At 39.1% G+C, this 24,993-nt stretch overlaps 1 protein-coding gene across 3 annotated transcripts in view; it reads left to right on the top strand.

Moving 5' to 3' along the window:
• The window catches only part of SMAD1 (SMAD family member 1), a 64,381-nt gene extending 39,595 nt beyond the window's left edge, over positions 1–24,786 (top strand). For all 3 annotated transcript variants that reach the window (XM_067551948.1, XM_067551950.1, XM_067551949.1), the window contains exons 3-7: positions 8,101–8,358; positions 11,146–11,262; positions 15,538–15,759; positions 19,789–20,045; positions 23,362–24,786. In XM_067551948.1, the coding sequence (XP_067408049.1) occupies positions 8,101–8,358; positions 11,146–11,262; positions 15,538–15,759; positions 19,789–20,045; positions 23,362–23,505 (998 nt within the window). In that variant the 3' untranslated portion in view covers positions 23,506–24,786. The remainder of the gene's footprint in view (positions 1–8,100; positions 8,359–11,145; positions 11,263–15,537; positions 15,760–19,788; positions 20,046–23,361) is intronic.
• Positions 24,787–24,993: the final 207 nt, after the last annotated feature.

Raw genomic sequence — 24,993 nt, 5'->3', positions numbered from 1 at the left:
CCAGCATGGACTCCTCTCATGCCCTCAGCGTGATTTTTCAGGTTTGGCTCGATCATTTTCTTGAGTCACTTGCTGTCTAAATGGAGCCTCTATAACACAACACACCTCACATCTGTGCCTGGTTAGGAAAAAGGTCTTTTTTCTGATCCCGAAGCTACCCTGCATTCACCAGAGAGGAGAAACCCTTAAGTGGTGAAAGTCTTGAACAAGCCAGTTTGAGATCCATGTTGCCCTGGGATAAATTACCTTAAAACATTTCCTAGCCTGCATTTCCTATTATGTTTCATTAAAAACTTGTTCATGTATGTGTTAAAAAATAATGAAGGGAACTTGTGCTATGCCGCCTGATATTTGTACCCAAACTGGCTTATGTTTTTTTCCCCTATCCACCTAATGGAGATTTGGAATGTTTTCTCTTTGGTTCTAGGACCAGTATTTACAAACGTTACTGGTCCTGAAACTGTTTCTGGCCCTTTAAAAATAATGTAATTCTTACCTATCCTTTTGCTTTCTTCCCTTCACTTCAATTCTGATATAGTTTTAGCAGTGCGTATGAATCAGATCACTAAAATTAGTGCATTATCATTTGAACTTTGGGTTCCCTACTTGGTATGCAGCTTCTGCTAGTGTGGTTTTTCTAGGGAGTCTCAAGGTAACAGCTGCTAAATCATATCAGAATGGAATTTGGGACCAATAGCGAAGTTACAGTAATTGGCAACCTTATTCTTAAGCATTACTATCTTGTGACCTATCTAACTAGTGTAAGGATTCCAGGACTGATCAGTAACTCCCTCATTCTTCCAACACCTGGGAGAGCTCTGATCAGCATTTAATTCTCTGGTCTGTTTCCGGACAGATGGGAAAGCTTTGATCAGGAGGACTAGAGGGAGCAGAGTGGACCAGCTGTGTGCAAAACTCCCATGTTGCCAGCACTTTTTTGAGGGGAACATTTGACAGCAATAGAATTAGAGGTGGGGGAGGAAAGCAATGGGAAGAAACTTTAAAAGAACAAGGGCAAAGGAGAAGCTGTTGCTGCTCCAGTCTGGAGAATGTAGAGGAGAAAAAATGAAGTGTCCTTTTCAAAGACAGAGAAGATAAATGGAATGGAAACCATCCAAGAGGAGAAAAGAAAATGGAGACCAGATTAATTAGAGGTGGAAGAAGAAAGGGATGGGAAGGGGGTTAGAGACAGGGAGTCACTATCGGATTTAAACTAGGAAAGGAAAAAACTTTAATTTCTGGGTTAGTGAAATTCTTGTTTCTAGAGTTCCTTTTTCTAGCAGGCACATCCTACAGCTCTGCAAATTCAGGGATGGCAGAGTGTAATTGCTGAGAGGATTTGTCATATTGCTTCATAAAATAACTGTTGTGCATATCTTTTTAAAAATAGCATGCTACAACAGGTTTGTACAATTCTAGGATGTTTCCCCAAAATAGCAGACAACTGTCAGTTTGTTTGTCAAGGAGTATAGAGCTTTCTTCATGAATTTTTGACAAATTCTATTCTCAAATGGACCAATGAAAAAAAATTTAGAAGGGAACCCAATTTTAGGGAATTATTTGCCCTTCTCCAATGTGAACCAGAGAGGGAGATCCCATTATTGATGGATTTGTCAATGAGAATAAATAATTTTTAAAAGGAACCAAATTTCTGTCAAATGGCAGACCTGAGGTTGCAACTCTTGTCACTTATAAGGGAACTTGGTAGTTCATGCTGCTTACAGGTGTACTGAGAAGCTTGATCAGTTTAAATGTCCTCAGTTAATAGTTTGACAGTGCATATTAACTTACCTACCTTAGAACTGTCAAAACTACTTCTGCCACAAGATAAGAAGTGTTGCTTTAATCATAGACATGTAATTAGTGCTGAATTCTGAAGTTACTTTTGACAAATGTAAATTTAATGAATTAATGGGCATCCAAGTAAAGCCTAACATTAACTGAGCATTATAATGCAGGAAACTTACTAATATTACTTGCCAAATGTGTTATGCCAGATGTCTGATTTAAAATTACAGTAAATGGAGCAACAAATGTTTTTAAATAAAAAGACTTCAGTAGCAAATATGCAAAATGACAAATCAAGCTGTGACGTCTTCTGAAATTGAGAAATAACGTTAAGAAAACCAGGCTCTCAGCTGTCTCCTTGAATGAATAGTCTGGAATCTTTGCCTGTCTGATCATAGTCACCCAAAACAGACTGCTGGATGGCTCTTATGGAGCCTTTCCATTTACAGTTACTGTAACTTAAGTCCCATTGAAGCAAACAGCTAAAATTTTGGCTCTTCTGCTTCTGAGAAACAGCAAAGCAAAGTTTCATCACCACATGGCATAGAAAAACCTTGTTTGAATCAGGTGGTGTTAGAACAGCATAATATAGCTTTGGTCATAAGAGTATTAGTTATTGTTAAGATCAAACTTAATCCAGAGTGTAGAAATGTAAGTGTCTTCATATTTGGGAACATGTCCCATGGTTAAAGACCACTTATGCTTGCCAAGGAGAGTCTTGTTCTCTTGCTCTACCTGAAATGTAAGTGCATCAAAACTTTTTTCCACTTGGTATTTAACCTTTTGCAAGTAAAAGAAGGTTCTTGGCCAAAGGTTCCAATCAGTGCACTCACGTCAGCTGTTTAACACTGCAGATGCCAAAGAAAGTCAAGCAAATTCAACTTAAAATGCACTAATACCATCTCTGTTTAAACCTGGGGGGGCTGCTAGGCAGTGTATCACAGCTGATTTCAAATGCTGAGGAATCGAGTGGGAGGGAGGGTGGCTTTTTAGCTAAGACCTAAATCCTTTTAGAGCTTTATAGGCTAAAACTGTTGACGTATGGATTTGTCTCATTCCCAGTCATTCTTTCACCGCTTCATCCATATGAGATTTTCCATCTTGAATTCTGAGTGCAAGCCTCACACTTCTGTGTTCCCTTAGTTATTGATATTTCTCTTTTTGTAAAATCTTAAACTGGAGTTTTTATTCCAAATTGAACCTTTCAAGTAAAACACCAAGTGACTGTGGATAAATGCACTTCAAAATGCAGTCATCTTGTTCTTCAAAATGTAGCTGTATTAATGGTAGTGCTCAGAGACCCTAATTTGAGATTGGGGGTGGGCAGGGCCCCGCTGTGGCACAAATGCTCATTTCTGTCAAGTTGTGGTACAGTTGATCTTAATAATGAAAATGCAACAGCAATTCATAATCTTCATAACCTGTATGGAAAAATTAGAATTCACATATGTACCTGGATTTCAAGAAGTAGTTTAACATCCTAGAGGAAGGATGGATGATCAGAGTCTCTCTCCTTTCTTTTCCATATCTCTCTTCCTTCCCTTTCCTCCACTCTACTCTTCCTGCTTTGGAGATTCTGTCTCAAACAGAAAAGAGAAGTTTACCAAAATTTAGTTGCTAGCAGGTGGAGTTAGAAATACAAAGCTGTGGGTGGCATGGAACTAAACCCTTTTATCTGGGCTTATGTAGTTCTATGGAGAAACCAAATGAGGAAGAAAAAATGCTCTCACTTGAAAACGTTACAAGTCCCTCACTTGGGTTAATTTTTACACTTCTAAACATGATGACTTTAAAAAGGAAATTCATATTTGTGCTTACACATCCATCTGCCAGTTGCATTTTGTTCTTTGTTTCAGAAATGAAATGAAACTGACTAAAATTGTATGCTAAATCCCTCTTTTCTGGTGTTATAAACATGCACTGCTTCCTGACTATTTGACTGCTATTGGTTGGATAACAGAATAAAGTGATGGAAAGACTCAATCAATATACAGAAGAACAGAGCACAAAGAGTAGGGAGTAAAGCTTTCCCCAAACTGCTTTCACAAAGATTACCATTACCTTTGAAGTAAGAGATGCTATAGTAATTAGAAATTTCTTCTGGCCATCTATGGCATCTTGTTTCTGTTAGGTTTTTGTGTGATGGTGCTGTAGGCTCTTTGATGAAATGGCCCTGTCGCTGTGCTTCGTACAGCATCAAACTCATGCTTGAAACTGGATGTGGTCGTACACTCATTTACTATACTCTGAATAGTATCTCTGTAAATCTATATGTAAATATTAGTGTCTGACTCCAGATGCAAATTTTACTCCATTGATAAGTGAGATTTTTTTTTTTCAGTTGCAGTTCTGCAAACTTAAAAGTGAAATCTGAAAGTCAAGCTGGTCCCATTTCCTCCCCCTCTCGTCCCTCCCCAACACAACCTCTTTTTTATGCATTCAGTGGTAATAAAATAAAGGTACTATAGGCCAAATTATGTACTTAATTACACTTGTACAATCACACAGACTGGAAAAACTGTCCTCAGTCTTCAGAGGGGTTGCGTAGGTTAACTGAGGGCCAAATTTAGACTTGGCGTTTAAAAAAAAAAAAAAAATCTGGTATTTGAGAACGTATAGACCCTAGCTCTTTGTCTTGTTGCTTTGTTGAGCTATTGCACTAATTGGTGGTTAAAAACCTTACTTTAATGAATTAAACAGACAGACGTGACTCTCAGACAATCTGTTGTGTTTAGATGCAACCTTTTCATTGCACAGTCCTTTTTCTGAAAATCACTTACTGAATACATATTTCCCTCATTAAATAGTGACATCAGTATTAAACAGAAACAAGTTAAAGATTGTCTCTAGTAAAATTAGTATTGATGCTTCTGACTGTATTCTTATTCATTTGAAAAAGGAGAAGGGGGACATTTCTTCCACAAACTATCACACAGAGCAGTGTCCTGCAGGTTTCTCCACAGCAAAGATATGCCATACGTGATTATTTTATAGCAACATTTGTGCTGGCTTAACGCAGAATAACTCTCTCACATGCTTTCTTCCCTTCTGTTATACTTCTTCCTGGGGCTAGCAGCTGCTTCAGAGATCAACCTCCTCTTCTGCCGTACTGAGCCTCAGTAATTTGTTGTTCAGTATGGTTGAGGTCTTCAGCATGATCAGAAGCTCACAGACTTAAACTGGGGAGTAAGAGTGGTTTGTGCTGACATTAGCATTTTGAACTCTTGCCATTCCTCCATGCTTCTGAACAATCTCTGGCCACATCTTCCCTGCAGAGCTAACTGGAGTGTAGATAACTCCAGTTAACTCCTTTGTTGAGTTGGTAGCTCTCACTCAAGCTAGGCTAAACTGTGAACTAGAACTCAAACTGTACAGAGTGTGTTAGGAGCTGATAAGTTGCAAAGTCAAGCTGTAGCCTGACAGGCCAACCGACTCGCATTAAAAGCACCACTTCACTTGAGTTAAAGGATTTTTGGGATGAGAGGTATGTGGGGACTTGAATTAGGGATAACATTCAAGTTATAACTCTGTCTCTGCAGTTAGACAGACCCGCTTTTCTTTTCTTTTTTGTCTTCCCTGTAGCGATGTGCATTTTTCAAATGTTTTGAAGAAATAATTGTGATTTATGTAATGTTGTACATCTTCAAAACTCCTTACACCATAATTTGAGTCCCGTGTACCCCCTCCCCCCCCCAAAAAAATTGTAATACATTATTTTCTGTGAGATTGACCCCACCCCACTCCCTGGCCAAAGCTATAACATGTACCTGGGAATGGTTGGAGTGTGAGGGGAAAATGTGGAGGGGAAAACATAGAATTTACATCCCCACTTACTCCCATTTTTTTCTATTTTTTTACGAAGGGCTCAGTTCCAACTGGAAATTTGTGTGCACGTCTTGGGAAAATCTGATACTGCTTTTTTTTAATTGCTAAAAGCATATTGAAAATATCCTGTTCCTCCAGCTATTTTAAAAAATGCTATAAATCGCATGGTTTCCTGTGATGTCATGTATGTCATTGTGGGAGTGGGAAAGGTAGATGATGTTCTTTGTTTTTCAGAAATTAAGCTCAGAAAAGTTTGACCTTCATCCACAGGAAATAGAGATATAGGGAAGCAATGTATTAATGCCCAGAAAAGTAAGGAAGAATTATAAAGACAGGAAAGGGAAAAATATCTTTAAACATAAGCTCTCATTGTTACCCTTTTCACTTCTGATTTATTAGACCCCCAACACGTTTGCTGTGGCAAGTAATACGCTGTTTGAACTTGATTGAGTAAGAAAGGCTCAGAAACCCAAAAGGTTTTTTTCAGAGCAAATTTTAATGAAAAGAGGAATCCTTATAGTTGGAAGAATTGGAATTTGACTTGTGCCATGTGGCAGCTGGTAAGATTTGAAATGTTGATGTGAATATTGGGGTAAATCTAAATGACTTTCTCCAATTATTATTTATTAGAATAGTTCCTTAGAAGCAAGGAATAACATGTGTGGTAGGATGAACGTGTTTCTCCTGCTCGCGTGCCTGGTTGATGTGTCAGGCCGAAAAGTGAGAACTTCCAGCATGTGGGAGATGAAGAGGCCTCATCTCATAACATACGTGCATCTTCTAGTAGGACGTTCCACTCATAAAATGAATACAGTTAACTATGAAAGTCTAATTTAAAAAAATTACACCCTGGCTTACCGATTGTAAATATAATAAAAGCTCTGCTGAAGCTGTCAGTGAAATTGGATATATTGTATATGTAAAATGGGTGCTGATTTTACTTGCAGCTTGACCTTGAAGTCCAAGAGTCTGATCCTTCAACTCTTTCCCTAAGTAAATTTTCCCATGTGTCAGGACTTCTTGAGTGAGTAAAGATTTGCAGGTTTGGGATAGCTTTTCTTTTAAAAACAAAACAAAAAACCACTCCCGTGGACATATCAAAGTTAAGAAACACTGCTACCTTTTTGTGGCATCTCCTGCATTTTTAGTAAACTGATGAATTGCTTTCATCACAGAGAGTGAGTTTTAAACAGAGGAATGAGAAGGCCTTTGTTCAAAGTACCACATGCAAAATTTGCATCTGGTCTTTAGTCCTTTCCTCACAAGGGCAAACACAGTTGAGGGGCAGCAAATAAGCCTCTGGAGTAAAGCACTATAGTTTGTTCCATTCTCTCCCACCCTCCTTCTCCTTCCTTCCTTGGCCAATTCTTAGGATGTTGGCAGACTCCAAAAGGGATTCCCCCCTCCTTCCTTCCCCCCCCCCCCCCATTTTTCCTTAGCCAGGGAGTGAAAGTGGGGTGGAACAAAAGAAATCATGTTTCAAAAGTCTCTCCCACTCTTGTGTGCGCCTTCCCCCCCACGTCTCTCTTCTCTTCTCTCCCGCTCCCCTTCCTAAAATAAAAATCCACAGCTGTGCTTTAAAAAGAGGTGGTTAATCTTTGGAGTGGTTCTGCCTCTGTTATGAGGAGTTCAGAGGCAGAGAGATGCTGAAGAGCTGATCAAGATTACTGTATTTTAACACATTTGGTGTTCTATTCATATCCTCAGTTAAAATGAATTAAAAAGAAATCTTTGTTTCCCTGGGGTGCCTGGGTCTTGGGAATGTGATCTGACTAACAAGTTTTGACCTGTCTCTCTTGCTTGTCCCAGAATAACATAGGGTGGGACTCTTGTTTGCCAGACAGATTGCTCTGTTCTAATTGCATTATATAATACTATTTAAATTAGGCGGTTGATGGTAAATTGGCATAGAGGGTTAAACTAGTAACCTTTTTAATTAACCCATAAGCACCTTGCCTACACTAAAAATAAAACTACAGCTGTTGGAACCAGGATTAGTTCAAGACCCATGTAGTATTAGCATTGTGTTTAAAAAAAAGTCTGCCCTCATTAGCAGGGTTTTGGGTTACAGACCATGAAATGATTAGCCTGGGAACCAAGTACACTGAAATGAACGACGTGTCAGTGTTAAATTGTGAAATATTATTACATTGCATCTCTGTGACCATTTATGAATTAAAATGAATTGGTTGTTATAGCGTGTCTCTTTATTCTTCTCTGGTCTTCCATAAAGGCAAGTTTATGGCTGGGGATCCAGACACCTAGTGCGAATCATTATGAATTTAAGTTACGCAGTAACAGGATACGAGGAAAGGGCTGTTGCCTAGACACATGTTCCTAGAATGTGACTACCTCATTTCTGACACGTGTGTCAAGTATGGCATAAGAGAGACACAAGAACTTTTTACTTCATCCAAGCGTGTCTCTGCATAATGTAACCCTTAGGGATTGGATCTTCAATGTTGTATTTCTTTTTTCTCCTTCTAGTTCTTCCTCCAGTGCTGGTTCCAAGACACAGTGAATACAACCCTCAGCACAGCCTCTTGGCTCAGTTCCGCAACTTGGGGCAAAATGAGCCTCACATGCCACACAATGCCACTTTCCCGGACTCTTTCCAGCAACCCAACAGTCATCCATTCCCCCATTCCCCCAATAGCAGTTATCCCAACTCCCCTGGAAGCAGCAGTAGCACCTATCCACACTCTCCTGCCAGCTCAGACCCAGGAAGTCCTTTCCAGATGCCAGGTATGTTCACCTTCTTTAAGAATTAAGGAGAGTGTTGATAGACATTGCATGTGTCGTTAAGCAAAAGCATCATCAGCCAGCAGTACGTAAGTGTATTCAGTAGCCACTTGAAGAGATGTTAGGGAAAGTGGTGACTAAATTGGGCTGCCTAGCTAGTACATTCAGTTTTTAGTATTCTTTCTCTTTCTAACACAGGTAAAATGCTTGAATAAGCTTTGTTTTTGTTTTAAAAATCAGCTGCATTTTTGGGGGAGAATAGTGTATTTTTGCGGCGTTCAGTCCTGGTGTAGCTTGGAAGGGTGGGGGAGTTACGCACATCTAATGTTCTGACAAACAAATATTGCTACAGAATGTCCTTGTTCAGGAAAGAGACCTAATCTTAAATTCAGCATTAGGTTATATTACTATGAAATATGTTTCCCAGGGGATCACACTACCACTATTTGATTAAATTTAGTCAAATGGTGATGTAATCCCAAGAAACAAATGCTTCAGCTGCAAAACAGTCTCAGCAGAGGCCTAGAAAGAGACCTTCAGTGTGTCTTACTTAAAGACAGTGAACAATTGCCTTTTATTTCCATTTTGATCATTGTCTATAGAAATTTTCTGTAAAAACCTCTCTCTATGCCTGGTTTGCCCATGGCTAAGGGCTAGTCTACACTTAAAACTTACAGCGGCACAGCTGTATTGTGCAGTAAGAGCACTTGTGTAGCCAGCCCCGTTATGCCGACAGGAGAGAGCACTCCCACCGACGACATAAAACCAGCTAAACAAGTGGCGGTAGCTATGTCGGTGGGACAGCATCTCCTGCTGACATAGTGCTGCCCACAAGTCGCTCAGAGGTTTGTTTTTTCAACACCCCTGAACAACAAAAGTTTTGCCGGCATAAGTACTAGTATAGATAAGGCCTTTGTATTGTGAAGAAAGCAGCCTCTGAAAGATGTGGTTTTTATTTAACTTTTTCCAGCTGGGAGAAGGAGCCTGGGCAAATAATGTGTTGTCTTCCTTCCTTGAGGGCTGAAAGGTGGGGAGGGGGGAGATTTTGCAAAAATGTACATGTATCATTTCTTGTGTAAAGTGGGTGTTCATTGAATTAACTACCAATAGTTGTCTGTCTTCAAAAATTTCCCTTGGTGTGTAAAGACTACTGAACTGTGTGTGTTGCATGTATTTGTTTGTAATTTCTTTTGAAAAATCAGTAAATGATATGGCAAAAATAATCCAATCTTTTATTTAAGAAGCTACAGAATAAGCGTTTGAAAGACTACTGAATGCAATTTAGGCTCTGGGACTCCCTGTTGCAATGGTTACAGATCAAGTCACAGAGGTCCCATGTTTAGTCTGTAATGGCAAAGGTCCCCTACAGTATCCCCATACCAGCTGTTTTATGGTAGGTCATTGACTTTGGTGTCTGAGGAGTCTGTTTTGCCTGCATTCCTGGCTAGAGGTAAAGCAGAGTCAGCAGCTGCAGTGGAGAAACTGAATTAGAGGGCGTTGTGGTGGAAAAGATGAAAAGGCCCTCTTAGCCCTGACTCGGTATTCTGAGTCATTGCCTTGAGACAGGTCTCTTGGCAGATACTCCTCTTGAGTTAGTAGGGAAGGAGGAGACCCAGTTGTGTAAATATGAAAGGGAGCAGGGCTATATCTAGCAATTTGAAAACTTTACATATGCTAGCTAATCTGGTGGCCTTCTGACAGTACTGTGTCAATAGCCATACTTTCTCATATGCACATCAGTAGCATAATAGTTGCAATTACACAAATGTCTCGTAGTGCATTAGAGGCCTAATAAAGAATCAAAACTCTGATCCTCACCCCACAAACTTAGAATTTTATTCCATAGCGCATGCCTGCCCACTCTCCGTAAAAGGGACTGTTTGAAAGAACAAGTGGACAAGGAAAATGAAAATGGGAAAAACATAGCTGTAGTATTACTGTAATGCTTAGTTCAAAGCTTTGTGTCACTAACCGTTTTAACTAGCTTGAGATTTTGAAGACCAGAAAGTTGCATGAAAAAAGTGTTATTGGCCTGTTTGCCTTTAACTACCATGACAAGTAACCAAGTGACTCGTTCACTGGTGGAGATAACAGTGCTGTATAGGCTGCTGCTTTACTCTCTGAGGCAGAACAGTAGGAATCAAATCTCACGCTTCAGGGCAAAAAATCCAGGGGGGTTCAGAAAGAAATTTTGTATGCACGCCTAAGCACCTAAATCCCTTTCGATAATGAGACTTCAATGCCTAAATACCTTGAAAAATCTGGGCCTAAATCTCTGTCCTTCAGTTCCCCATCTATAAACTGGTGGTGATACTTCCTGGGATGTTGAGGAGAAATTCTTTAATACATGTGAGACATGCGGATAGTACCCTGATGGAGGGTCCAATTGTAAACCACATAAATGAGATTAGAACCTCTTAACTCCAGATTGTGTGCTCCTGTTGTGTTCATGTTCTATATTAGTGTAGGGCCTGAAGTGAAGACATTAATGTATATACAGTGCCTTGAACTTGTGAAGCACTATTGGCAGAAATGCAGCCAAGCTCCCGCTTGCTGATTGATGGTTATAACTACAATAAAAGCTACTTACATTCTTTCATATGCAGTAATCCTCTGCTTCCCTGAATCAAGGTCCATGATTGCTTTCTCAGATATTCTGATGAGTGGGTGGAAGTGATAGCTGAGTCTGGCTGAAAGTATTTCCAAGCTAATGCTGAACCGTTTATGTGGCTATGTATGTACATTTTAAAGAGAGGAAAGGAATTGTATCAATGCCTTTTCTATATTTAGCTGATACTCCCCCTCCTGCTTACCTGCCTCCGGAAGATCAAATGACGCAGGATGGCTCACAGCCCATGGACACCAACATGATGGCACCCTCAATTCCCCCAGAAATAAACAGAGGAGGTAAAATGTTTCTATATGGGTTTTTTTCTGCTTGGTTTCTAAAGTGCAAAGAGGTTTCATGATTTTTTTTTTAAGCTGCGTATTGATCTGAACTCGTTATTTATAGAAATATGTAACTATAGACAATAAGAAGAACTTCAGGGAATATGGACTTGTGCCTCCTTTAGTGGAGGTGAAATTATACACTCTTATGAGCATCTAGATCTACAAAATTTAAGTGACCACACCTGACTAAATTAAGGCATCATCCTGTTTTACATTTTGAATCTTGACTTCCAACCAGAAGAATCCAAAAGCATGTTACAAACGCTTATCTGTAGCAATCACTGAAGTTAAACCATTCCTATGGTAGAGCATAGTAACTGTGTGTACATGGTAATGGTACATAGAACACCTGTTAACAGGCAGTGAAAGGTATCTATTATAATTATAGTGACTTATTGAGACAGTGCTTGATGCTGTACAGTTGATATCCAGTTGGTGGGTGGGTGAATTTAGAGCAGGGGATATAGCTGCCTAAATTGAGATTTGGTCAGGATACCAGCACTAACATCTTTACACTTGTGAAAAGTCCCGTGAATACTTTAATACAAGTGGTCAGGACCTCAGTACGATCCGTCTTCTGAAACACAGCCCATCCAATCAAAGTGCCTCCTCGCACCATGATACTACACTGGCTTAGTTCTGACTTATAGAGAAGAGCATTACTGAATGGCCAACACTGCTTCCTGCAGCACACTGGGAACTTGAGAGAGGATTGTTTCCTTTCCCATGTAAGTAGTGACCTGGCATGACCCCCTTTAGTTTGTGAGATTGCAGCGTGAGGTGGTATTGCTGCAGGGAAAAACGTGTTAAATTCGTTTCATTTTGTTTTATGTTCTATGGCACAGACCACTTTTTACACACTGGTTTTTAAACACACTGCAAAAATAGAAACTGCTGAGTAAAGGATTTAGGCATTCAACTCATGATGAGAAATAGCCCCCTTTGAGAACACTTGCGCTCACACAGCCATGCATCCAGCCAGGAGAGAGAGTAACAAGTTGAACGCTGTGCCAGAATGATTATAAAGATTACAAGCATATGAACGACTTAACTATTGTTTAATTTCATACTAGTTTTGTTGTTAAGCTTAAAATGTCTGGGCTCAGGAAATATATCTGCCCTTTTAAAATAACATAAAGTTCTGTTAAGTTATTTTCCCTCTTCAGAGTGAGCTTGCGTTTGATAAGCCCCATCTTCGGCATTTTCAGTTGTTTTGCTGATCTATATGCTATTGTGTACTGTTCTTTGGAGCTGATGAAGGCTCAAAGTACATTTATCAGTGTTTATACCTAACTCTGCAGACTTCTGCATATTTTTTTCTTATAAATACACTATATCTGTGCTGTGGAATTTTTACATCACATGTGAGACCCTTAACAACCAAGGGAAATGGTTTGCATTTTTCTTTTCATTTGTAAAAGAAAAGAAAGATCTTTCTACTTTTTGTCTATTTTTTTAAAAACCTTTTTTTCCTGCTAGTAAGTTTAATAATCTCTCTTAATTCACTGTTGCTTTGGTGGCAAGGCAAAAAAACAAACTTATTTTGTGGCTTGTGCTTATGTCTCTGCTCATTCTGTAAGCTCCAGTCTGTTTGCTGTACCTCCACTTGTTATATATTGGCAATAGCCAGTGTCTAATTGGTCTCCTAAAAGGTCTGACATAGTTGCATAAAAACAGTTGTTTCAGTAAAATTTTATGTTAAGCATTTTAGTTGCAAACGTTTAGAAGCATGTTCTTTATGGAGATTTGTTAGTTTTAAGAGATTCAACTTAACAAGCTGCATCCTGTCACTAAAGCTGGGTAATTTCCATTGTTGGCCCATGCTGGGAATAGAGAGACAAAACGCACCTGCTCTGCATGACTTAAAGCAAATGTAAGGAAGTTAGTATGAAATCTGTGTGAGAGAGATATGATTCATTCTGTAAGAATGGCCAGCTGGCAGGATTTCTTCCTGAGTTAGAGAACTGGAGCCAAGCTGTAACTTTGGTAGTTACTGGCAACTTAATTTGAAAATAAAGTGTAGTAACCCCTTACTAATAATTAAAGGCTGTGTTTTACAATGACTTGAAAAAGATTAACAATACTGTGGCTTTACGGAATTTAAACCTCTTTTCAATGGCATATCCCTGGTCTGCAATGGACTTCGCAGTAGGAAAACCCTGCACCCAGATTTTTGTGTCCGTTTTCATCACTTGACATTGTGTTTGCTACATGCACTCCTCCTATTTGTCTGCCATTAATCACATTTTGTATTTTTAAAATTCTACTCGTGTCTTTTCTATCTGAAAAAAAACACTGTATGAAAAACATTTTTCTAAGCAAAGGAAAATACAGAATGTTGGTCTAAAAGATTTGGGGTTGCGAGAGGAATGTGCTGAAACAAATTCCTGCAATGTCAATTTGTCGTTTTTTCATTTTAGCACTTCAGCCTGAATTTAGGGCCTTGATCTGCAGAGCTGCTATCTCAGATTCCCAAAAGTGTGTGTACTAAGCACAGAAATAGTCTTCCTCTTCACTTTAAAACCCTCACACACACAATAGCCACGTCCTTTCTCTTCTTCAACCATCTTTATTTGGAGGTGATTTAATAATTTGTGGCTATATTGGGCATTTGAGAGAATTCACATTAGGTGGAGACATCCAAAGAAGCATATACTGTTGTTGGACACCCTGTTGAAATTCCTTTGATAGAGAAAACATCCTTCCTCCAAAGGAAAAAATCCCAAAGCAAAGCTGCAAAAAACTTGCCTTAAAACAGCCCTATGTATGTTTCTGGAGTTTGGCAAGCAGGCAGGCAGACGAATACAGAAAATTGCAAATTGGACGTTTCAATACACACTTTTTTTTTCTCAGACTGTTGTAGTTTGCTGACTGAATAAGGAATTGTTATGGAAGAGTGAATATTTCCATCATCAGAATATTTGAGGGATCCCTTATGTTACCTGGCAAATGACTGTTTGTTTAATATCTCATGAAATATTAAACCATTCTTATTTGTTAAACCTTTAAAATGAATTAAATGCTATGTTCAATATTGGTGTATAAACCTTTAATTCCATGGCATTTTGCTCAACTTCATTTCCTTTTTTCTAGCCCAAAATATTAATATTCAGGTTCCTGTGTATAATGTAATCTCATAGCCTCGTAAATTCCCTATTCCATGTTGTTTTTAAATTGTTGCATAATTGTGCTCCGAAGTCTAAGCTTTCATTTTTTTTCTTTTTTTAAAAAAGAAGCCTTTTGGTTGTGAAGAAAATCTTCACAATGTAAACTGATGCGGTACTGTCTGCTTGAATTTGCAAAAAGGGTGAATTAAATGCTTTGAGTGAGATGGAAATTTGTTTATGCATTTCATTAGAATGTTAACAATATGATCTAGTGATTCTGTGAACATTGACCATTTCGCTGCCGGTCTTTTTAATAAGCAATCTTATTGTGCATATTTGTTGTTGTTGGATTTAGTGGTTGATACTGGGGAAGGTCACAGTGAGCCAACCAGATGACTTCTAGGGCAGGGAAACGAAGAATTCAAACAATCCTTTCCCAAATTTTAAAGTCCTGCCCCTGCCCTGTAGGTGAGTGGGGGAAAGAGATTCATCACCTTCCCAGTGCCAAAAGATTAATTTGCTACCAGGGTACCAAAAAACCAAGCCGTCTTTCACTCCTTTCTGTGTGGCCAGAATTCCAGCTATCTCCTAGGAAATTGTGTAAACCTCCATCTTTTCTTTGACAGTTTCTGTTATGTGATTTCTCATTGTCAACACAGAATTTTGTAACATGTAGAATATTTTAAAAAATTGGTAACTAAGTAAAATAAACCGAGGGAGTGTTTCACTTATTGGACTGCACTCAGGATAGTGCTGGTCTAGGTCATATCTTGCAAAAAACATGGGGGGAGGAAGGGTGCTTGATGTGTGTGGTGGCTGAGCCCACAATTTACTTAAGTTCCTGTTGCCAGCTCTGATTTTTTTCCCCTCCCCTGTGTCTGAGTCTTGCAAGTAATTTTACTTTAAATGTGTTTGTACAAATACTTTCCATGGCTCTAAAATTTTTTAAAAATAGTTAAATGATGGATGGACTCCCTAGAAGACTGCACTTAATTAGCAGTTGCTTATCCAGATCTTCTCTGTGATCTTAAGCCAAAGTCTGTAAGTTGCAAATCTTTAAAGCTCAGACACGTATTAGTTGCAGTGCCATTTGATTGTAACCTTTCCTTTTGTTTCTTTGCAGATGTTCAGGCCGTTGCTTATGAAGAGCCGAAACACTGGTGTTCAATTGTCTACTATGAGCTGAACAATCGTGTTGGGGAGGCATTTCATGCCTCCTCCACCAGCGTGTTGGTAGATGGTTTTACTGATCCTTCAAATAACAAGAACAGATTTTGCCTTGGGCTGCTCTCCAATGTTAACCGGAATTCCACCATTGAGAACACCAGGCGGCATATTGGCAAAGGTGCACTTAGCTTCTCTTTTGTTTATTTAGCTTTCTAGCTAACACGGCAAGCTGGGCTTCTTGCCTCAAGGACAGACTGTCATATACATTATGAAGTGGTGTTCTAACGAACACTGGAAAATATATCATTTCTTTGCCAAGTCTTGTATGCTTGTAAGTTCTCACCTGTTGTATAATTGCAGGAAGCTTTCTATCTTCTCATCAATTTTTTCATTGTCTACGGACTCTCATAGCTTTTAATTTCAATTAGCACAAAAGTTTACGGCAGTTTTTTCATACAAAGAGCCCTGTTATTGGTGATTCTGGAAATCAACTACATAACTGCAAATGTTTTTAGACAGGGAAAATATTCTGTTGACATTTTTTCCAGAGATAGGTCCTTTGAGCTTTGTAATGATAAAAACATATTTCAGGCGAAGAGTTATGTTGCCTTTTATATTGATGCACTGTAGAATGGGATTAGAGGGGAAGCTATCTTTGAATGTTTCCTACTCTTTTTTTATGCTTCGAGATCAACTTCTTATAGTGATGTTGCTCTGGATCTCACAGGAAAGTGTTTTGAAACAGAGTTGGTGCCTCAGGGAGATTAGTTTTCATACAGTTTATTATTTTGAAAAGCAACCTTTAGCCTAGAAAAGCTTTTTCCATGTTAGTACCTATGCTGCTCTCAGGTTCATACTCAGAGGTTGTGCTGCTAAGTCTTGTTCCTTCTCTTCTTCCCCACACTAAAAAGTATGTGTGTACTTATAACACTTCTATAGTTTTAAATGGAAAATGAACAAAGCAAACTTTTAAAAGCATCCTAGTTGCAAGCAAACTCTCTACTGAAACATTCACTGTACCAGATACCAGAACTACTATAACATTCACTGTACCAGATACCAAGGCAGGATGGAAAATGCAAGAAAGCTGTAAAATAGGTAAATTTATGCAAAGAATCATGACAGGAATTCTATGCTTAAAATAATGCTAATTTGGATTTCATATTTAGAGGCGTCCTTCAAAATTTGGAAGTCAAATCCTAGTGAGGATAATAAGGTGCATAAACTCTGGCATGTTAAGTGTAGAAATAAAATCAGGCAGGCCTGGAAAGAATTTGAGAAGTAACTTGCTAAAGAGGCAAAAAAATAAAGTGCATCAGAAACCGGAAGCCTGACAAACAGGTGCCACTAGACAACCAGGATTTTAAAGGACCATGCAAGGAAGACCAGGTCATTGCAAAGAAGCTAAATGAATTCTTTGCATCACTCTTCACTGCGCAGGATGTGGGGAAGATAGCCAAATCAGAGCTATCCTTTTTGAATGACACATCTGAAGTACTGTCCCACAACGATGTGTCAGGTTTTAGAACAATGGATAAATTGAACAGTAAATAAGTCACCAGGACCAGATGGTATTCACCCAAGAGTTCTCCAGAAACTCAAATGAAATTGCAGAACTATTAACTGTAGTATATAATCTATTGCTGGAAATAAGCCTCTGTACCAGATGACTGGATGGTAACTAGTATAAACAGCAATTTTAAAAAAGGGCTACAGGGCTGATTCTGGTAATTACAGGCTGGTAAACCTAACTTCAGTACTGCCCAAATTAGTAGAAACTATAGTAAATAACAGAATTATCAGACACAGAGATAAACATGATTTTTTGGGACGAGTCAACATAGCTTTTGTAAAGGGAAGTCATGCCTTACCAATCTATTAGAATTCTTTGAGGGTGTCAGCAAGCATGTGGGTGATCAAGTTGACACAGTGTACTTTGATTTTCAGAAAGCCTTTGACAGTGTCGCTCACCCAAAGGCTCTTAAGGAAACTAAGAAGTCCGTGGGATAACAGGAAAGGGGGTCTCATACTCATACTGGTTAAAAGATGGGAATCAAAGGGTAGGAATAAATGATCAGTTTTAAAAATGAATAGCAGTAAACAGCAGGGTCCCTCAAGGAATCTGTATTAGATCTGGTGCTGTTCAACATATTAATCAATCACCTGGGAAAGGAAGTGTGAACACTGATGTAGCAATGTTTGCAAATGATGAAAAACTATTCAAAATAGTTAAGTCCAAAGCCGATTGTGAAGAGTAACAAGGGATCTCTCAGTACTGGGTGACTGGGCAACAAAATGGCACATAAAAGTCAATGTTGAAATCAAAGTGAAAAGTAATGTATGCTGGAAAAAAAATAATCTCAACTACACATGTACAGTGATGGGTTCTAAATTAGCTGTTACCATGTGAGAACGAGATCTTGGCGTCACCGTGGATCATTCTCTAAAAATTTTAGCTCAATGCGCAGCAGTGGTCAAAAGGCTGACAGAATGTTAGGAACTATTAGGAAAGGGAGAGAAAATAAGAGAGAAAATGTCCATGGTGTGCCCACACCTTGAATACTATGTCCAATTCTGGTCCCCCATCTCAGAAAGGATGTAGCAGAACTGGAAAGATTCAGAAAAGGGCAACAAAGATGATCAAAAGTATGAAATGGCTTCCTTATGAGGAGGGACTAAAAGATTTAGGGCTGTTCAGTTTGGAAGAGAGGTGACTAAGGGAAGATATGATAGAGCTCTATAAAATCAGGAATGGAGTGGAAAAAGTGAATAGAGAAGTGTTGTTGTTTCCCCTTTCCCACAATACAAAAACCAGGGTCATCTGATGAAATTAATAGGGAGCAGGTTTAATGCAAACAAGGGAAAGTACTTTTCCACACAATGCACAATTAACCTGTGAAACTCCTTGCCATGGGATGTTGTGATAGCAAAAGTATAGCTGGGTTCAAAAAAGAACTAAAAGTCATGGAGAATAGGTCCATGAGTGACTATTCGCCAGGATGGTCAAGGATGCAATCTCTGGTGTGGGTGACCCTAAACCTCTGATAGTCAGAAGCTAGGAGGAGAAAAATAGGGATGGAGTCACTCCAGTTGCCCTGTTCAAGACACTCTCCCTGAAACTCTGTAATGGCCACTGTTGGCGACAGGACTCTGGGTGAGATGGACCATTGGGCTGACCTAGTATGGCAGTCCTTTAGTTCTCACGTTCTTATATAGAAACACCATTTAAATTTCACCCTTTCTTTTTTTTTTTTTTTAAACACAAAATGGAACAGATTCACAACTTGAAGACCTGGCCACAGATTGTTTTGCTGATCAGATGATATGAAAGTTATGTCATCAGCAAAATCTTACATGGACCATACTAACTATCAAATGCAGTCATGATTTTCTTTCTTGGAATTTGATTTACTTTGTGTAATACCTTCTGTGTGGTTTTTCTGGTTTTGTGATTTTGCTATTTCAAATTGATTTATTTTAGCAGTGGATAACTTGAACCCCAAAGGCAAAATTCCTAAAGTTTTTAAAAGCCTGTGAGTGGGGCTCTGGGAGAAGAGATCTTTGTGAAGATTCCCCACCGCTATCCCATTGGAGTTTGCTGTCCCTTATAGAAAAGGTCACAGGCATGCCCTCAGATTCTGAGGGATCCACGAGAAGTCATAGGATTCACATGGTGTCAAGCTGTTCCTCTGAACACTGCACTGTGCTCCAGTTCCCTGGAAGTGCACCTCTTTTGAAGCTATCCTAACAGAGACTCATCCTAGCTAGTACCTCCTGGGGGAGAATCCATCTTGGAGCTGTAGTACTATTTTCTGAAGATTCTTTGTGCGGCTGAAAGGGATATGTCTGTTCTCCCCACCCTGGACCCAGTCAGTCATCTTCCTCCCTTCCTCCCCCAAATATGATCCCATGGGACCTGAGCAGGTGCTCTGGACCTGTAAACCTGTCATCTTGCACTGTTACAACAGTTTTCTTCTATACGGTTTACAAGAAATGAAACTTTAATGAACAGTTGATTTGGAAAAACAAACGGTGGGATCCGGAGGTACAACAAAGCTTTAAGAGAGTCATACTAGTGAGTGAAATATGTGTTTCTCTTTAAACTGGAGAAGCACAAAAACGTCTCCACAAAGATGATGTGTGCAAGACTGTGCATGTGGTACTCAGTCACTTGATCTATCCATAACAAACATTTTTTTCCTCTTAGGAGTTCACCTCTATTATGTTGGGGGAGAAGTCTATGCTGAATGCCTTAGTGACAGCAGTATATTTGTTCAGAGTCGGAACTGCAACTACCACCATGGTTTCCATCCAACCACAGTTTGTAAAATTCCTAGTGGCTGCAGTTTGAAAATTTTCAACAACCAAGAGTTTGCTCAGCTTCTGGCTCAATCAGTGAACCATGGCTTTGAAACCGTGTATGAGCTTACCAAGATGTGCACTATCCGTATGAGTTTTGTAAAGGTAGGTACGAGTTCAGTTGGGCTTTTGAAAACCTTGGCTTACTATGAGTAATATTACGTTATGTAATAATGGTTCAAACAGACCAATTTCATGCCTTATATTAGAGAAGTTCCCTTATCAACAGTTACATTGACTGTAAATGCGTTACATTTTGTTACAGCTTTTGTTGTATAAAAGAATGTTGTGTGTGTCCTTAAACATACAAAGTTATCCCCTTGGACAAACATCACTTCGTTGGTGTACAGAACTTTAAAATCAAAGCTACATTCTGTAGGTATTTTTAGTTTCAGATTTCTCCCCATAAGGTTTTTTGTAGACTTGATAATGGTGCTGTTAAGTAGTTTCCATCACGCTTAGCAACTATTCTTACTGCCTCAGGAGAGTGTTACATTAGAATAATAGAAATAGGGCTGAGAAGGGACCTCAAGAGGTCGAGTAGAGCCCCCTGCACTGAGGCAAGACCAAGTAAACGTAGACTTCCCTCACAGACTCTTAATAAACCGGTTCTTCTGGCCTGTTCTTAAAAACCTCAAAGGATGTGGATTCCACAGCTTCCCTTGGTAGTTAAGCTCTGGAATAGTCTTTCCTTACAGTTAGAAAGCTTTTCCTAATGTCTAACCTAAATCTCCTTTGCTGTAGATTAAGCCCCTTATTTCTTGTCCTACTGTCAGTAGACATGGAGAACAGTTGATCCCAATCATCTTTCTAACAGCCTTTAAAATATGGGTAGGATCTGATGAGAAACAGTCAAACGAAAGAGTCCCATTGAATTACATCACATAATTGGCAGGCGGCTAAAAAGTGACAATTTTTTAAAGTGCTTATTTACCAATGCTAGAAGCCTAAATACTAAGATGGGTGAACTTGAGCACCTCATGTTTAATGAGGATATTGATATATAATAGGCATCACACAAAATTGGTGGAATGAGGATAATCAATGGCACGCAGTAATAGCAGGGTACAAAATATATCGGAAGGACAGAATTAGGTTGTACTGGTGGGGGAGTGGCATTATATATAAAAGAAAGCATAGCGTCAGTTGAAGTAAAAATCTTAAATGAATCAAACTGTAGCATACAATCTCTGAATAATAATACCATGCTTGAATAATAAGATTGTAGCAGTAGAGAGACACTACTGACCACCTGACCAGGATGATGATAGTGACTGTGAAATGCTCAGGAATATTAGAGAGGCTATAAAAATAAAAAACTTAATAATGGGGGATTTCAACTATCCCCCTATTGACTGGGTACATGTCACCTCAGGATGGGATGCAGAGAGAGTTAAGCTGACTTAGTAGTGAGCATTTCTTGGACAGACTAGCTGGAACTGCCATGTAAGTGATGTAACCTTGCAGTCTCCTACTGGAAGATAGGTAGCATTGTTCCCTGGGGTCTATCTGGTGGGTAGAAATTCTATAAACAAATATATATCGTTCTGTCCTCAGGGTACATGGAAGGTTTGTAGCTGTGATGTGCGGGACAAAAATGTGGATTGGGTTAAAGGGTCAGTCAAATATTTCAAGATTGCTAAATTAATCACGCAGTATCCTAAAATGGTATCTTCAAGGGACAAAGTGACTTCTTTGGACTTGTGCCTTAGGAGTTAGTAGAGGTTAAATACAAAACTGTTTTACTCTTGATTCCTGTGGTCCATCTACTGCATCCCAGCACATCCCAAAAAAGATAATGTACTTTAAAAATAAAGTACACAACAAACTTCGTTAGTTTTCTTTCCAGATTATTAGTAAATCTTAAAACTGACTCAGTTTTGGCTAAAAGAGAACCCCCTCAGTGCTCGCCTTGTTAATTTAGGAAATATCAGCCCATCTAGGATATAGCCAATGCCACCTTCCACCTCTCCCACTCCTCCACCCCCACCTCCCCAAAAAATTGTCCAGTTTGTTATTAACTACTTATTGTGTACACTACTTGCTTCCATTGGCTGGTTTTATAGGTACAAGAGTATCCTAGATATTTTGGGAAGCTTTATCTGTTTATCACTCCTCCCATCCTTCCTGTAAAGAAACTTTGCCCCTACTTGCATGGAGTCAAGTTCCCTCCTTTAATGTCAATTCATAACCTCTTGTTTTATACCATCATGGGCAACACAAGAGCTGTGGGCTTGGGAGCCAAAGAGCTTCCTTGTATTTTAATTTTAGATCTGCAAAATGCATTGCTATATGAATAGGCTATAGGACTCCCCTTTGAGTCAGTATAAACAGGTGTAAAAATGAATGTCCCCTAGTGCAAAAATTCAAAAGCAGTATCTGCTTTGGGGATTCGTAATGAGACACATGGTGCCTTGCTTTTTTTAGGTCACCATTTCCTATTCAGCCCATGTCAGTATTGAGTGAAAGCTGAAGAGGATGTTCACTGACTGATGTTACCTGAGTTTTTGTGAGCTGAATCCAGTTCCAAGTGCACAAGTGTCCACGTTATTTAAAAAATAAATAAATCTTTACATTGATTACACCCTTATGGGAGTCACACTAGAGAGAAGGCAAGGACCAAAAAGGCTTGGGGGCTGAGCTGCCCACTCATCCCAAGTATGTTTGCTCTAGGAAAATGACCTCAAGTTGGTAACAGTGTCAATGAACTCCTGAAGTGGCCCCTATCTCCTCAACAGGTGTTGAAAACAGTTTGATTACTAGTGTCTGTTGCGCCAAACTGTTTTCAACATCATGTCATTCTAACATTCTGTTATGAAAGTGGTGCACACTTTCTACCATGGTGTTAAAAATGGTGGCCCCGCATACTCTAATAGCCAAACTGTTTTCATGGGCGGCCAAACCATTTTTAACACCATGTCCGAAAGGTGTGCACCGCTTTCATTACAGAATGCTTTCTGCCATGGTGTTTAAAAATGTTCTGGTCCCACATACTCTGGTAGCCAAACTGTTTTCCGTAGCTAGGACGTGGGGGGAGAGGTGGTTTAATGGGTCATTTTCCTAGTGTACGTGGAATCCAGAAGAATGGTTTCTTCAGGACAACACTGAAGCATACTGGCTGGGTTGTGAGAGAAACCATGCACTGCCATTGCCTAATTTGAAGTGAGACTTCAATTTCTAGGGATGTCCCTCTGGCACCTTACCCAAACTCTAAATCGGCTTCAACTCAGAGTCACAGGGGAAAATGTGGTAACATAACTGATGTAAAAATGGCTCTTCTACAGTGGTAGCTTCTACCTGTAAAGCTAGGTTATATCTGTTGCCTTTGCATGATATAAAATGAGACAGAAGCATCTTCCACTTACTTGACCTTGTAAAATAAGGTAAAAGTAATAACGTGGCTATGTGGTTTTGTTTCTAGGGTTGGGGAGCCGAATATCATCGCCAAGATGTAACGAGCACTCCGTGCTGGATTGAGATACACCTGCATGGCCCCCTTCAGTGGCTGGATAAAGTTCTTACTCAGATGGGCTCACCTCATAATCCTATTTCCTCTGTGTCTTAAAGGGCCCCAAGCTTCTGGAGTTTGGAAAATATTGAGCCTTGCATGTACTTGAAGGATGTATGAGTCAGACACTTTTATGAACTGTCAGCAGCTGAATAAGAGCCTTGATAATACTTGACCTCTGTGACCAACTGTTGGATTCAGGGAAAAAGCGCATTTTAAAAAAAAGCCTTTAACACACTGTTGGCATCAAGAATTTGAGTTTACATTGTAACGGTCTCTTGTAAAATTGATACATGCAAATTGTTTAGCAGGACTTTGTGTAATAGTTAGGGATGACCAAGCCAATAACAATCTTTTAGACAGTGTTCCCAAGGGATCGTCCTTGGCAGTCTGAGGTCAACTTTCTTTTATATGTTCAGCATTCATTATTTGGGCACTCTGGATTTGAGTCCATGCTGATGAAGTCTGCTTTCCACAGGCTTTCTACAAAATATTTTAAAATCATTGTCTAGTAATAGTTTGCTGTTCTCTTGAAAGAAAGAAAGAAAGAAAGAAAGCAGGGGTGGTGTGGGGTGAGGGGGAAGGAAAGGATTAATCGTGGTAATGTGTAATAATCTTTATGAAATTGTGTACTGACCATACTGCTGTAAGAATAATGTTAGGTATGCTCTTTGCTAAATGTATGTACAGTGTATTTGAAAGTTTAGAATTAGATTAGACTAGAGGATTTAGAAATATTTGAGTGGGGGGAGTGGGAGGGGAAAATGGCAACTGAAATGCAGAATATACTGTAAACGTAGCTTGTTAGTTTAAAGAAATGAAACTGAAGTCTGAACTTTGCTGTGCATTTCATTTATTTTTTATAGTGGCTTTATCTTGTTAACTCTGATTATTTTTGGCCCCTCATTCCCCCCAAAAACAGTTTTTGTAGCTAATTAATTCATAGAGCTGAGAAGAGGGCAAAATTAATAATTCCTGCAGTCCTGAGACTGCAGCTCTGTATATTTCAAGACAAATTGTACAGTCTGATCTTGAATTGTTGAGCAGTTTTAGGCAGTTTACATAAAAAGTAGGCTTTTTATTGTGTATTAGAACTTTGTTTTGCCAAACCTAGTAACTGTTAAATGTTTGGAGGATTTAAAAACCCTGTTTGGATCTATTTCAGACTTTTTAAAAAAATATATTTTTAATTTTTTTACTGGTTTTTGTTTTGTTTTTGTTTTCTGCTAATCTTTTATATTCACTTACTCTGTAGTACTTTAAGTACTTTTATTCCAAAACTAGTGGGTCTTCTTTACTGGAAGTTTTAAATAAAACCATTGTTATTGCTTACTTTGATTAATGCCTTGTCTTGTCCACTTCTTACTTGGCAGCTTTATAACAACCCAGACATAAAGATTCTCTTGGAAAATCCTGCATCACATGGATAAAAAATTGACTATGCGTTTTAACTTCTGATACAGCTGGGTAGCAATGCGATGCTAAGGCAGTGCTGTTGGTGAGTGATTTTTGTGGGGAGATGGATTTCCTCTTCAGGTGAGAATA

Source organism: Emydura macquarii, unplaced genomic scaffold (genome assembly GCF_026122565.2).
Source record: "Emydura macquarii macquarii isolate MOO-44397 ecotype Brisbane River unplaced genomic scaffold, CSIRO-AGI_Emac_v2 contig_1363, whole genome shotgun sequence".
In the NCBI taxonomy this organism is placed as follows: Eukaryota; Metazoa; Chordata; order Testudines; family Chelidae; genus Emydura; species Emydura macquarii.
This window is presented reverse-complemented; position numbering and strand designations above follow the sequence as displayed.